Source organism: Manihot esculenta, chromosome 13 (assembly GCF_001659605.2).
Source record: "Manihot esculenta cultivar AM560-2 chromosome 13, M.esculenta_v8, whole genome shotgun sequence".
Lineage (NCBI taxonomy): Eukaryota > Viridiplantae > Streptophyta > Magnoliopsida > Malpighiales > Euphorbiaceae > Manihot > Manihot esculenta.
The window spans coordinates 4,460,795-4,474,897 of NC_035173.2; the positions used below are offsets into that span (position 1 = coordinate 4,460,795).

Sequence of the window (14,103 nt, forward strand, 5' to 3'; positions counted from 1 at the left end):
CAAATTTAACTGTTAAATCGACTCAATTAAGAAATCAAAATTAAAATTGAATCAGCTTCGTGGGGCTCGATTCAAAACCATCCCCTCTGCAAGTCTACGTGCAACTGTGCAGACTCATAATTGAATTTCCAATTCAGTCCCTAACGTACGATTAACAGAGTCTGTTAGTCAACTCACGGAGCATCTGCAAATCGAAGCTTGACCCATTTTGAAACCGTGAAATTTACGCGGGGGCATAACGACATTTTCGCGAATAAAAAGGAGTAACGCCTTAGACTGCGTTTCATATCATTTTACATCGAATAAATTCATCGCCTAATTTCAATTGATTGATACATAATCGCGCCAAAATCTAGGATTTCCCTTTTGTAGCAGAGTACTCTACAATCCTCTACTAAAACTGATATCTTGTTTTGAAAATTTTTAAAAAATGGCAATGGCTGGATTGTACCGTCGGCGACTTCCTTCTCCTCCTGCTATCGATTTCGCTTCCTCTGAAGGAAAGGTAATCTCTGCAACCCAGCAGTTATCAGCTTCTTGTTTATTTATTTCGAGTTGGAATAAGCAAAATCGACGAATTAGGGTTTTAGAGTGTATTTAATGGTGCTGGTTTAGTGGTGGTGCTCCTGATCATCTATGCATAATAATGTGTTTGTGGTCACTGGAGGTAACTATCTCAATGAGAAACTGAATTCTCTCGCTTTAAGTGTAATTGTGAAGATACTGCACTACTGAGGATCACCATATTCCTGTATTGAATTTTTAGTATCTAGTAATTGAAATTATTGAGAGGATCAGCAAAGTGACCAGTCTCAGCAATATGCTTTTTTTTTTAAAGTAGAAAAATTTTAACATAATGATTAGTGCTGTTAGCTTTCTAGGTGTCCTTTATAGTGGCTGTGTACTTAAAGCCACTACTAAGCTGATGGAACAATCTGGGCATAGGACGTGTAAGTGTGTGTGGGTAAATGTTAGGTAAAGCCTGTAATGTGTCATTTCTGTTATCGCTTCGCTTAGAATTTGTATGTAAACAATGGGAGCTGTATTATGGGACCTTTTCTGCTTTTGTTTGCAATCATTGCAGTGCATACTTTTATTCAGCGTACTCATGGTTAATTCTATCATCATTATTGATTTCTGTTGCCAATTAAGTCAATGTTTTGCTATTGCAGCAACTTTTTGTTGAAGCCATTCAGAATGGAACAATGGAAGGTTTCTATAGGTTGATTTCTTATTTTCAGACGCAATCTGAGCCTGCATATTGTGGTTTGGCTAGCCTTTCTATGGTCCTGAATGCCCTTGCCATTGATCCTGGAAGAAAATGGAAGGGTAATGACTGTTAGACATGGCACAAGTACATGAGTTCTATCTATGTTTGCTGTTGCATTTTGTACTCCTGGGCAATGCTCTTGAGGTTGAGTGTCAAGCCAGCATGCACTGGCATGCATAACAGATAAGTGCATTTGATTGTCAGTTCTGTGAAGTAGTCACATTCCTATCCTTCTTGGTGGAATTGTATCTCATGCTCAATCATATATTCTGTCTCAGAATGCCATGCTGATTATCTGATTCAACCTGACTTCATGTTGTTATGACCTATGATTAAAACTTCTAAGCTATTGTTGAAACATGTTCCTATTATGATGAAATAGGGATGGTTAAAGCTCTTTACTTTTTTCTACTAGAAAAGACTTGAACAATGCTCCTATCTTAATTTTTTGACAGACTTCCTGAATCATTAATATATTCTGTTAACATAAATACAGCTTAAATAAACGTCAATTTTCTTGCAGGACCTTGGAGGTGGTTTGATGAATCCATGTTAGATTGCTGTGAACCATTAGAAAAGGTTAAGGCTACGGGCATCTCATTTGGGAAGCTAGTGTGTTTGGGTCTCTGTGCTGGGGCAAAAGTGGAAGCATACCGTACAAATCAGAGTGACATTGATGACTTTCGTAAGCATGTTATACAATGTTCCATTTCTGATGATTGCCATATTATTTCTTCATATCATAGAGGAATTTTCAAACAGGTATAAGGCTTTAAACTTTTTCCTATGTATTTTCCAATGCTATCTATTTTTTTTTATCGAAATTTATAATCTTCTATTTGTGTGAAATATTACCATTAATCATTAGAGAATGGGACCATGCAAAGCTTGTGAACTTGACCATGATTTATGGAAATTGCAGTTTAATATTTCCTCATGAAACTTGTGATAACGATCGCATTGTTCACATCTATGTTGATGGTTATACAAGTTATACAACAATTTTTTAAGCGAATTCTACAACATCAAAAAGGAGATCTTTGACTATATTAATATTTTTTCCGTCCCATAATTTTTGTCCAGCTTTTTTTTTTGTAGTTATTCTAAAATTATTGTCTACTTTTCCTTATTTAGACTATAATAACATATAAATTGATTATTATAACTCTATTTAATTTTGTTTTATTTTCAAGAAACCTTTCAAAATATCTCTTAGTATTTAATAAAGTTTAATGTATTTAAGATGGATATAATTGAAAAGTTAATAAAAAAATTTGTATTTTTTAATGTGTGAAAAAGTAAAGTGGACAAAAATTATGGGACGGAGGTAATATTTGTTGTCACCTGGAAATAGTTGGGGTGGCATTTTGCTGCTTCAGCTATTTTGTGTTGGCTTATGGATACTAATCCATGTTGCAGGTTGCAGCAAATATGCAACTGGAAATACTAGTTCTACATATATGTTGTATGTTACTATATTACTTATCTTAAATGACAAATCATTCTCACCTAGGGGTGTAAACGAATCAAATTGTTCGTGAACTATTCGAGACTCGAGTTCGAGCTCACTTTTTAGGCTTGTTTATTGAGCTTAGCAGTATTCGGCTCGTTTAGGCTCGCGAGTTCGGCTCGTTTTCAAGTTTATGAACAAGCTCGCAAGTTGACTCGCGAACAGTGGCTCGTTCGCCAACACCAATCCCACATCGAAAGTTGAAAGGATATGGAGGATTGTGACTTCTCTATAAAAGAACAATCATTCTACATTCTTTTTCATTAATTTTGGATTTGAGAGATTTCAATTAAATAAAAAAAATTAATTTAAAAGTCTCTTAATGACCTTATAATTTAAATTTTATTTTTAATTTAAATTTATTTATAATTTAAATGAATTTGAATTATATTGAACTTATTTATAATATAATCGAGCTCAAATTCAAGTCTAAATGAGATCAAATTCGAGTTTTTCGAGTGAAGTTTAAGTTGGCTCATTAATGTGATAAACGAGTTTATTACGAATTGAACTCGAATCGAGCTCGAGTTTAATATTGATTTTATAAATCGAGCTCGATCTTATAAATGAAACTCGAGTCGAGTTCGAGCTTATAAATAAAGTTCGAGTCGAGCTTGATCTCGAACTTGAACTTTTAAATTTATTTTCTAATCAAGCCCGAACATATCAAAACTCTGCTCGGCTCGGTTCGATTACATCCCAATTCTCACCCCATTTAGAATGCAATTCTTGCAAGAAAAGAATTAAATTCTATTACTAGAATTCAATTCATTTCCATTGATAAAAAAATTCATATGTTTGGAATACATTTTAAGATAATAAAATTCAATTGAATTTTTCTATTTCAAATAAATTAATAATAAATTCAAATTAATTTATTAACTTCATCATTCTTACTATTTTTGAACTAAACATAAATATTTATTCTTATAAATAATGATCATTTTTATCACATCCAAAATACTTTTGGAAAAACCATTATTAATATTTTTCACATGTTTAAAATTTAAACTTTACATATTTCTACCAGTAAAAAAATGGAAATTAAAATGAACAATCTTTCTTCAAAAGTAGTATAATAATATAATTAATTTCTTAATATCAATTATAAATGCATTAAATATTAATATTCAATACTAATAGAATTATTTTTTTTAAAAAAAGAGAAGCAATTATTAATTAAAAAAGCACAAGCAAATTTGAAGTTAAAATAAACCAAAAAAACATAGAATAAAAGAATAGAAAAAAAAGTTCTCAAGAGCTAAATAAGTAATTTTGATATAAATAGCTTTAAGTGAAATCATTTCTTGCAAAATTTTGACAATTTTGACAAGATTTTATTTTAATTCAAAATCAACAAGAATTCAACAAAATTGAATTTTTACATTATTAGTTTTGCCAAACACAAGAATTAAGAAAAAAAGAATTCATTTCTTTTGAATTCTTTTAAAATTAACCATTCCAAACAAGAGGTCTGTGTTCATTCTAAACAGAATTCATCTTTGGTCCTAAAGACTTAGTGGCAGTATATGGTGGAAGGCTAACTTTATTATTTTAACTGTTTATATTTAATAAGGAAGTACCATGCCATCAATCCCCCCAACTCTTTAGTCTTTATGGACTCTGTTGCCTAGACTGATCTCCAAAAACATTTGGCCCACTTGCCTCTTTATTATGTGTTGAGGAGTTACTGGAGAACTTATTTTTAAATAGTTTAACTTTTTGTCATTCTTCATTTCAGACAGGAACTGGTCATTTTTCACCAATTGGTGGTTATCATGCTGGAACGGACATGGCACTGATTTTGGATGTTGCACGTTTTAAGTATCCTCCACATTGGGTCCCACTAAAACTTCTGTGGGAAGCTATGGATAGTATTGATGAGACAACTGGGCAGCACAGAGGGTAGGCATTTATACATAAATGGATGCATATCTTTCGTGAAACTTAATAGACCTTTTGAATTGTCTCAATCAATTCAAGGCACTGAAAATATGAAATTGCTTGAATAGAAAACAATATTAGGAGTTGTAGTTGTTTTACTGACAAAATGGAATTGCATCTTGTAGTTTTCTGTTCTTAGTTCCTACAACCTGTATCCTCATTAGTATGTTTAGATCTAGTTTTGACATGTTCACATCAGAGCTTGCAATTGACAACTAAATCAAATGTTGATACCTGTGGAAGGTAAGTAGGTAACATAAACTTGAGACCGTTGTCTACTTCAGTATGTGGTTGTGTGACCTCGAGAATGAAATCTATCCTTCCATTTTAGTTCTAATTTCGGTTATGAATGTTATACACATGTATCTCTAATTCTCTGTTGCTTTTAATTTGTTAACCTAGAATATAATAAATGTGAATGCAACACAGAAGAGCAATGAGAAGTTGGTGAGGCCATTATCCTGTTGATTCAGCTAGCTAGGACCTCTTCGCTGCTATTACTAGGATCCAGGCCAAATATTTTAGTTTTCCTTTCTTCTCTTTTAACTTTTTGTATTTTGATGACCATTTATTTGTTCTCATCATTATTTTCCAACTTGTTTTGTTTTTGTTGTATTCTTGCCTTTTTTCTGCTTAATTTGCATAATATTGTTGTTCATTCACCTCTGAACTTCGATTATACTGCAGGACCTCTGCGCTGCTATTACTAGGTTCTAGGCCAAATATTTTAGTTTTTCTTTCTACTCTTTTTGTATTTCAATGGCCATTTACTCATTGTGATAATTATTTTCCAACTTGTTTTGTTTTTGTTGTATATTTGCTTCATTTATGTTTAATTTGCATCAGATTATTGTTCTTTATTCACCTCTGAATCTGAACTTCAGTTATATTGCAGGTTTATGCTCATATCGAGGCCTCATACAGAGCCTGGATTGCTTTATACCTTGGTATGATTGTAGTTAATAACATATATGATGCAGATCTTCATGGTTGCTATCACATATTTGCTCACACCTTCATGCATGTATAGTTGCTTATAATTTCATCTTATGAACATTTTTAGGGTTCATTGGCGTTACTGTTGCACACACTTCCATGCATTTTTAGTTGCTTATAATTTCACCTTATGTACCGTACCTTTTTAGGGTTTGTTTGGTATTGTTAATGAAAGTGTTATTGAGAAAAACACTTTCTAAAATATGTTAGTTAGAAAGTACTAAAAAATAATTTGAAATTAAGTTCAATAAGTTTTAGTGATAGAATATCAAAATAACAAAATAACTTGGTCCAAAACGTTTTTCAACAGCATCTAAAATGGTGCTCGGAGAAGCAATTTTGGCTATCAAAACTCAAAGCCAAAAGGCATTTAATATGTTCTGCAACATAGTGTTTAGCAAGTGAACTTCTTATTCTATGTTTTTTAAAATATTCCACTATTTGTGTAAGTATGTCTTTGAAAGCTAACTGTGTTTTCTGTCATTTTTAAAGTTTCACAGTGTTATGACTTTTATACCGTTGGCATGTCTGGACTTTGGATTGACGTACTATAGTGCACTCTCTCAAGCACTAACTCATGATTTTCAAACAAGTGGCCGTTTTGGCAGTCACCTCATTCTGTCTCAGTTGTTCCCCCTGCCCCCCCCCCCCCCCCCTTCTCTCTCTCTTCCATTCCACTTGTGTCATTCAAAAAAAGTTGAAGATTGCTGAAAGATTGAATGACTTACATTGTTGGTAATGATATAAAATTACTTTAAATACTTTGTACAGAGCTGTAAACATGAGAGTTGGGCTGGTATTTCAAAATATTTAGTGGATGATGTTCCTGTTCTCTTAAAGTCAGAAGATGTGAAAGACATTAATAAATTGCTCTATGTTGTTTTCTCGTCACTCCCATCAAATTTTGAAGAATTGATCAAGTGGGTTGCTGAAGTGAGGAGACACGAGGACGGTGGGGCAAGTCTAAGCCAAGAGGAGAAAGGAAGGCTGGCTGTTAAGGTGTTACAAGGCATCATCCTTTTCTTTTTTTGTGTCCTTCTCATAATAAGCAGGACTTTGTATGCGATTCGTTTTGAAACTTTGTTGTTCTTGCAGGAAGAGGTTTTAAAACAAGTGCAGGAAACTGGACTTTTTAAACATGTAGCAGAATTTTTATCTTCTGCAAACTCATGTTGCAGAAGTATGCCAATTCTAAGTCCGGAAGACGATCTTCCTCGAATTGCTGCACATATTTGTTGCCAAGGGGCAGAAATTTTGGCGGGGAAGTTTAGTTCTTCAGGAGGTTATTGTTGCAGGGAAACTTGTGTGAGGTGTTTGAAGACCACTGATGAAAAGTCTGTTACTTTGGTGTCTGGTACAGTTGTGGACGGTGGAAGTGAGCAGGGGGTGGATGTGCTAGTTCCTTCTGCTCAAATGAAACCAAGTTGCTGTGGCTGTGGCCCAAGTAGGCGCATTGGGATGCATCCGGCTGGCAATGATGTTCTTACAGCACTTCTACTGGCTTTGCCTCCTGAAACATGGTCTGGTATCAAAGATGGGAAACTTTTGCAAGAAATGAACACTCTTGTTTCAACCCAAAGTCTTCCGATGTTGCTTCAAGAAGAGGTAATTATATTTTTCTTCCTCGGTTCATTTTTGTTTTACTTGCAAAGATGATTTATTCAGGGGCATATTAGGACAAGTGTCAAAAGAAAATTGAAAAAGGAAGGAGCTGTCAGAAGAAAAATAACTAACTACTGGCATCATTGATTTTGTTCAAGTATTTTGCTCAGATTCATGTTCTCCAGACTTAAAGAAGATGCAGTATTTTTTTCTGATGCACCAAGGAAAAAGGCATTATAGGGATTGGAAGAAACTTGCTGCTGATAGGCATGACTGCAATTAAGTCTGCTTAATATGTGCATTATTTGGAAGAGGAGAAGAGTAATGTGAAAATAATTGTTGATGGGAATCTCAGATTGTTGTTTATATGCAGTATTTAAGTGTTTGTCGTGACTGATACATTGTCCATTGCATGTCTGCGTATGATCTGGAAGTTCCAAATTTAAAATTTGTGATTGTTGAGTTGCGCCACGTATATTGATAGTTGTAATGTGGCTGTTAATTATCATTGTTATTATTTTTTTCATAACTTTCTTTGTGTGGCAGGTTTTGCATCTAAGACGTCAACTCCACCTTCTTAAGAGATGCCAAGAGAACAAGGTAGATGAGGATCTTGGTGCACCTCTCGCCTAGGACTTTAATAAGTTTGATTATTATGGATATGAGAATCGTGAAAGCTAATGTACCGCTGGGACTTTGCTCATTTGTGACGTTGCGAGGAACCAAACTCATATGGCAAATACAAGTGATCGTCAAGAATGTAGCACTTGCAGGAATATCTTTTTTTTTTTTTTTTCCTCGAAAGAATCTTATATTGAATCATCTATCTGGGTGTTTGATGCTTTTGTGGTTGCTAAAACAATGTCAGGTGAAAAAGAAGGCTAGCAAGAAATCTATTAATATAATGTAATATAATATTAATAATTTATTACACTTGCAAAATTGGGGGAAAAAAACACAAACAAGTATAGTGGGGATATTGAACTGTCGCCAGCTCTCCAAATTTTTATCCTTGCCCTGATTTCCTAAATAGGAGGAATGGAATACCAGAACAAATCCGTATGCTCAATTGTCATTCCTAGAAACTTTTGCAAATTTTACCATTTTAAGAAGAGATTATTATTATTGTTATTGTTATTATTATTATTTTGTGAGTCAAGAATTATGCCATCAACTTGGGCATACTTGTATGCTAGGATAACTGAATTTGCCATCCACATCCAAATAATCAGAATTAGTTTTGCACTAATAATGAAGAAGAAATGAAGCAAAGACAATTCCAAGGCCTCAAAATTTTATGCAGACAAATGGAGAATAATAATTAACAGAAATTAGCACCTATCAAGCAGAGCATAAAGGCAAGCTAGAACTCCCAACCAAATGGAATAAATAAAAACCACAACATAAATCTTGAATATCAATAGCACAGCTGAAATCTGACGATGACATTTCTGTAATGAAATATCTTTCTTAAAAGAAACAAGTTTCATCTAATCTCTACTTGTGCTTGTTGCAGAAATGAATGCTTTTCACGACTGAATCATGAAGCATCACAAATAATACAAGTATTTGTCTACAGAAACATATCCTTTCATCCAACTATTCGCAAGCTTCAGTTCTTTTGGTTGGTTTTCCAGGTTTAAATTTGAAGAACTCAACAAATGAACTGGTTTCTGCATCACAAGCGGCATAAGCAAGCACAAGTAAACAAATAAAGCAACCAAGAATTGAAGCAAAGTCTGCCAGAGAAGTGTAAACATAGAATAATTGAAAGAAAACATAATAATTAGTAATTGCTGATAATCTGAAAGTACAAAGTGAGATGCACCACTCAGCTCTTCCTCTAATTTTTTTTGTTCTCATCAATTTTGTACCTGAATCAATTGACATTCTGGAAATTGATCTCTAAGTTGGGCAGGTGAGAAATCTTTGGCCAATCTTCCCCTTGCTCTTGTTGACATCTTTGTTCCAGTAAAGGACATAAGCAGATAGACAGAGAGGAAAGGGAGGAGGGCAACCCCTCTTCTGGAATGGACTGAAGCTTAGGGCATTTACAGATCTCTAGCTCTTTAAGAAAAGTGAGGTGTTGAAGTCCTCTGTAGTCCAAATATGCCAGATTTGGAAAATCCCAGATTTTAAGAGAGGTAAGAGTTGAGGATAGCAGCATCTTCCCAGGGAAGGACTCAGTTCTTGAGCAACCCATTAACAGAAGCCTAGTCAAATTTGGGATCGGTAATTCTCCTATAGAAAGAGATACCAAATTAGGACACTCCCTGACTTCTAGGGAACTGAGAGATGTTAAATCTGCATGATCTGCCTCAGGAGCAAAAAGGGATGTGAGATGTGGACATCTACTGATGCGAAGCGTTTTTAACTTGCAGAATAACCCTATTGGGAAGCAGTTCAGTGAATCACAGTTGTTTATTTCAATTTCCTCCAAAGTAGTGAAAAGACCACCCATTTGCTGCATTTCCTCTAGTAGAGAATTAAGACAATGGAATCCATCGACCACAAAGCGGAACAATCCATGAGACAGTTTCACTAGTCGCAGAAGACGAGAATCATCCTTTAGCTTCATTCTGAGAATGGATGGAGATTTTGGAATTGAAGCCACAAGTTGCTGGCATCCTTCAATCTCAAGTGTTGTTAAAGAAGGAAGGTCACCAGGCAAGGCCGTTGTTAAGTTGGGACATTCACGTATGTAAAGCTGTTGAAGAAGAGGGAAAGCTCCACCATCTACATTAGAAATCCATTCATGCCACTGTGGCATCATTTCAAACCTTAGGATCTCAAGAGATGCAAATGCCCTCGCCATGGATGTGCAACTGCCATAGAACTCAGGACCAATAGCCTTAACTCCATCGAATTCTGTGATTGAGAGAGATGTCAGAGATGCCAACTGTCCAAATGGTGGCAAGGAGCAGCAATGTTTACATCCACTGAGCTTCAAGGATACAATATTTGAGAAAGAAGAGTCACCAACCCAATCTGGAAATTTTGAATATCCATAACCAACAATGGAAAGACATTCCAAACTGGTGTGAGGTTGAAGTTGCTCAAGTATAGCTTTTACATGCAGTGAACAACCAACATCACCATTCCACCTCAACTCCAACTCCTTGAGATGCTTCTTACCCTTTAAATCAGTTGTGATGGCATCTTGAACATCAAGAACATCTTGAAGATTCCAAATACAAAGTTGTCCTTGCAGATGTTGCAGTTTCCCCAATTCACTGATGCCAGAGCCTCCATGTTTTTTCACAAAGAAATCAGTTAACCTTGCAAGCTTTGTCAGTTTACCCATTTGGGACGGCATTTCTCGCAGTATTGTTTCTCTAATATCAAGGTGACACAAGTTTATTAGTCTTCTCAATTTGGATGGTAACTCAACAAGATCCTTGCAATGATGCAAGATCAATGTTTGCAAGTTGTACAGAGTACTCACAATTTCAGGCAACTTTTTTATTGATGTTGCAGAGAGGTTTAGATATCTTAAATGCTTTAAGTAGCCAATTGAACAAGGCAACTCAGTTATTCTACGATTTTGAGCCAGAGATAATACACGTAGGCGCCTGAGTTTTGGCAATAAATCATGCATATCTTCATTGTCAATGGATGACCACTCTGCAAGCAAGAAGGTGCGCAGAAGTTGGGCTTCATAGATGTTCTCATTTTTCCTAGAAGCATCATATTCTGTTTTCACATATGATAAATGTCGAGTTCTTTTAGCAATCTTGCATGAATTGTCGCCTTCCAACCTAAAGCAAAAATCTCCAGAAACAAATTTGGCCAAATCATTCACAAGATCATGCATAACAAAGCAAGATGGATGAAGACTAGATCTTTGGAAAAATGACCTAGAGATAAGATTTTCAAAGTACTCATCACCTATTTCTTCCATCTGCCTATCCTCATTAGAGTGCACTAGAAAACCCTCTGCCATCCATAAAAGGATTAATTCCTCCTTTTCAAATACATAATCCTTAGAAAATATTGCAGAATAAGCAAAACACTGTTTTAGGTGGGATGGGAGATAATGGTAGCTAAACTGAAGAGCAGGTAGAATGTTATCATTCAATAAATCCCACATATTGCTCTTCAATATCCTTTTCCATTCACCAATGTCTCTTTTAGAACGCAAGAGACCCCCAAGTGATTTTACAGCTAAAGGTAGACCTTGGCACTTCCTCATTATTTCCTTACCAATCAGTTCTAAGCTAGGATGTGAATTGAAATTTCTGTCATCAAATGCATGTTTTGCAAACAACAACCAGCAATCATTCTCGGTTAATCCCTTCAGATGATGAGCAGGAACAGTGCACATGTTTGATGCTACGGTTTCATTGCGTGTTGTAACGATAATCTTGCTTCCTGGTGCCCCGAACTTCAAAGGCTTCTGTAAAATGTCCCAATCAGCAAATTTATCATTCCAAACATCATCCAAAACCAGCAAAAATTTCTTCCCATTCAATGACGACTTAAGCTCAAGTTGAAGCTGATTTAGAGTCTTGTCATGACAAGTATGCCGACCCACCTCCTCAAGAATATCTTTCGTTACCTTGGAGATGTGAAATTCTTCTGATACACAGACCCATGCTTTCAAATCAAACCACTTCTCCACAGTCTTGTCATTGTAAACAAGCTGAGCAAGGGTAGTTTTGCCAACCCCACCCATGCCCAGAATAGGAATCACACCTAAATTGCTGCTATTTTCATCATTTGATAGCAATAAGTTCATTATGGCTTTCTTATCATCATCCCTACCATAAACACCAGATTCATCTACCAGACAAGTTGTTGGTGTTTTTTGTGAAAAAGGGTTTTCGCCAATACCCTCTCTCAAACCAAGAGCATCCTTCTGTTTTACTAGATGTTCAAGCCTCACAATGATCTCTTCTAATTTTATTTTCATCCCCTTTTTCATAAGAATAAATGGATTACAAAAAGAGAAAAAATTTCTCACCCTATATCCAGCTTCCAAGTGCGATTGCAGAGCTTCATAGGCAATCTCGTCCAACAAATCATCAGCTTCATAGACAGCATCTTTGAGCTCATCGACCCACTTTCTAACAGCTGGTTTAGAAATCTGTTTCTCCTCTGCGTCATCGAGCACTCCATTGACAGATATCAAGGTTGCTTTCAGCTTGCTCAGCAGTTGATCATCAAAATTTCGGCCGGTGAAGAAGTCAATGATCACCGGACAAGCAATCCTATCAAAGAGGACCTGAAGGAAAGCAGAGAGAAATGATCCTCCTACCAATGCGTCCGCCATGGAATCGGTGGAGGAGAAAGAAGATGATCAAGGTGACAGGAGGAGGAAAACTGTCTGCGGTTGCACAGAAACAATTGGTGTACAGCATTGACATCAAGAATTTCGAATGGATTTTTTTATTAATTTTCTTATTTAAAACAAATAATTTCATTCTTTTAAATTCTAAAAATATATATATTTTAAAAAATAAAATAATACATAATTTTATATAATTGATTTAATTTCTTTTATTACAAAGTAAATCGTTACAATCGCAACAAATTATGGCTATAAAATATTACATAACATTCTTTTATTATTATTATTATTATAGAGATATATCAATCAAATGATGTGGTAACGAAGCTAGAATTTCTTGTACAAGTATATACTAAGAACATTACCAGGATAAAATTGCAAGAGCAATGACAATAACACACAGAAGAGGAGGGTTGAAGTCCCACGTTGGGTAGCTTTGGTAGGCATGGCCATCTCTTTTTTTGGCTAATTTGATATGGTGCCATGGAAGTGATGATATGGAATAATTAGCTTTTGACTTTACGACAGATTTGGATCGATTTTAATTTTTACTGTCGACGTCCGATAAAAATTATTTAGGGGTAAATTTTATTTTTTAATTTTATTTTGGATATTTTAAGTATTTTCATAATTTTACATATTAGGGTTTTATTTTCTATTATAAATAGTCTCCCTTATTATTAGAAACTTACTTTTCTAAGAAATTCAATAAGACTTTTAGTCTTCTAGCCTATCTTTTCTCTTATTTCGTCTTAACCAAACGATATTGATTAAAATTCTTAACGGAGTCTAAATAGTCCTTTATCAAGTGAGAAGTAAGAGTAGTAGTGTTTTGTTTACTTATAAATATTTAAACAGCTAAATAGTATTTAGTAAAATTTTATCCTGATAGGTAATTGATATGATGTTTATCGGCCACATTTTAAATTAATTTTAATGTTAGAGTTATTTCCTATCAGCTTTTAACTATTTTGGTTTTTATTTTTTAGGGAGATTTATTATTTAGTTATTGAGTATTGTCGTTATTAATAAGTCAGTCCCTGCATTTTTAAAAATCTTTTAAAACGTCCTTATTTTTTCTATCCGTCAACGAAATAGTCATTCTGTCCTCTTTTTTTGTTAAAAATAGATGAGGGATGAAAGAGAAAATTTTTAAAATCTAATTTTGTCCTCAAATAAACCTCTTATTTAGTCCCTGCGTATTGCCATTATTAACTAGTCAGTTCCTACATTTTCAAAAATCTATTAAAACGTTTTTATCTTTTTTCAGATCTATTAAAATATTCTTATCTTTTCTTAGATCTATTAAAACGTCCTTATCATTTATTTTCGTCAAAGAAAAAATCTCTCTTCCTCCTCAAAAAAGAATAAGAAGAAAAAGAACAAAAAGAATAAGAAAAAAATAATGATGATGATGAAGAAGAAAAAGAAGAAAAAAGAAGAAAAAAAAAAAGAAGAAGAGAAAGTAAAAGAAAAAGGAGAAGAAGAATC

The 14,103-nt window shown here is 34.5% G+C and overlaps 2 protein-coding genes across 2 annotated transcripts; one reads left to right on the forward strand and one right to left on the reverse strand.

The window, feature by feature from the left end:
* Nucleotides 1–167: 167 nt before the first annotated feature.
* On the forward strand, nt 168–8,146 carry LOC110630093 (glutathione gamma-glutamylcysteinyltransferase 1). The gene is made up of 8 exons (XM_043949491.1): nt 168–505; nt 1,173–1,329; nt 1,794–2,032; nt 4,522–4,685; nt 5,620–5,671; nt 6,492–6,719; nt 6,816–7,325; nt 7,869–8,146. The coding sequence occupies exons 1-8, from the start codon at nt 431–433 to the stop codon at nt 7,953–7,955; spliced, it is 1,512 nt and encodes a 503-aa protein (XP_043805426.1). The 5' UTR covers nt 168–430; the 3' UTR covers nt 7,956–8,146.
* Nucleotides 8,147–8,684: 538 nt separating this feature from the next.
* Nucleotides 8,685–12,687, reverse strand: LOC110629825 (putative disease resistance RPP13-like protein 1). Its single transcript, XM_021776975.2, has 2 exons — nt 9,197–12,687; nt 8,685–8,995 (listed from the first exon to the last, which is right to left on the reverse strand). Exon 1 carries the CDS (start codon nt 12,592–12,594, stop codon nt 9,202–9,204), a length of 3,393 nt encoding a protein of 1,130 aa, XP_021632667.1. The 5' UTR covers nt 12,595–12,687; the 3' UTR covers nt 8,685–8,995; nt 9,197–9,201.
* Between the last annotated feature and the right edge of the window lie 1,416 nt (nt 12,688–14,103).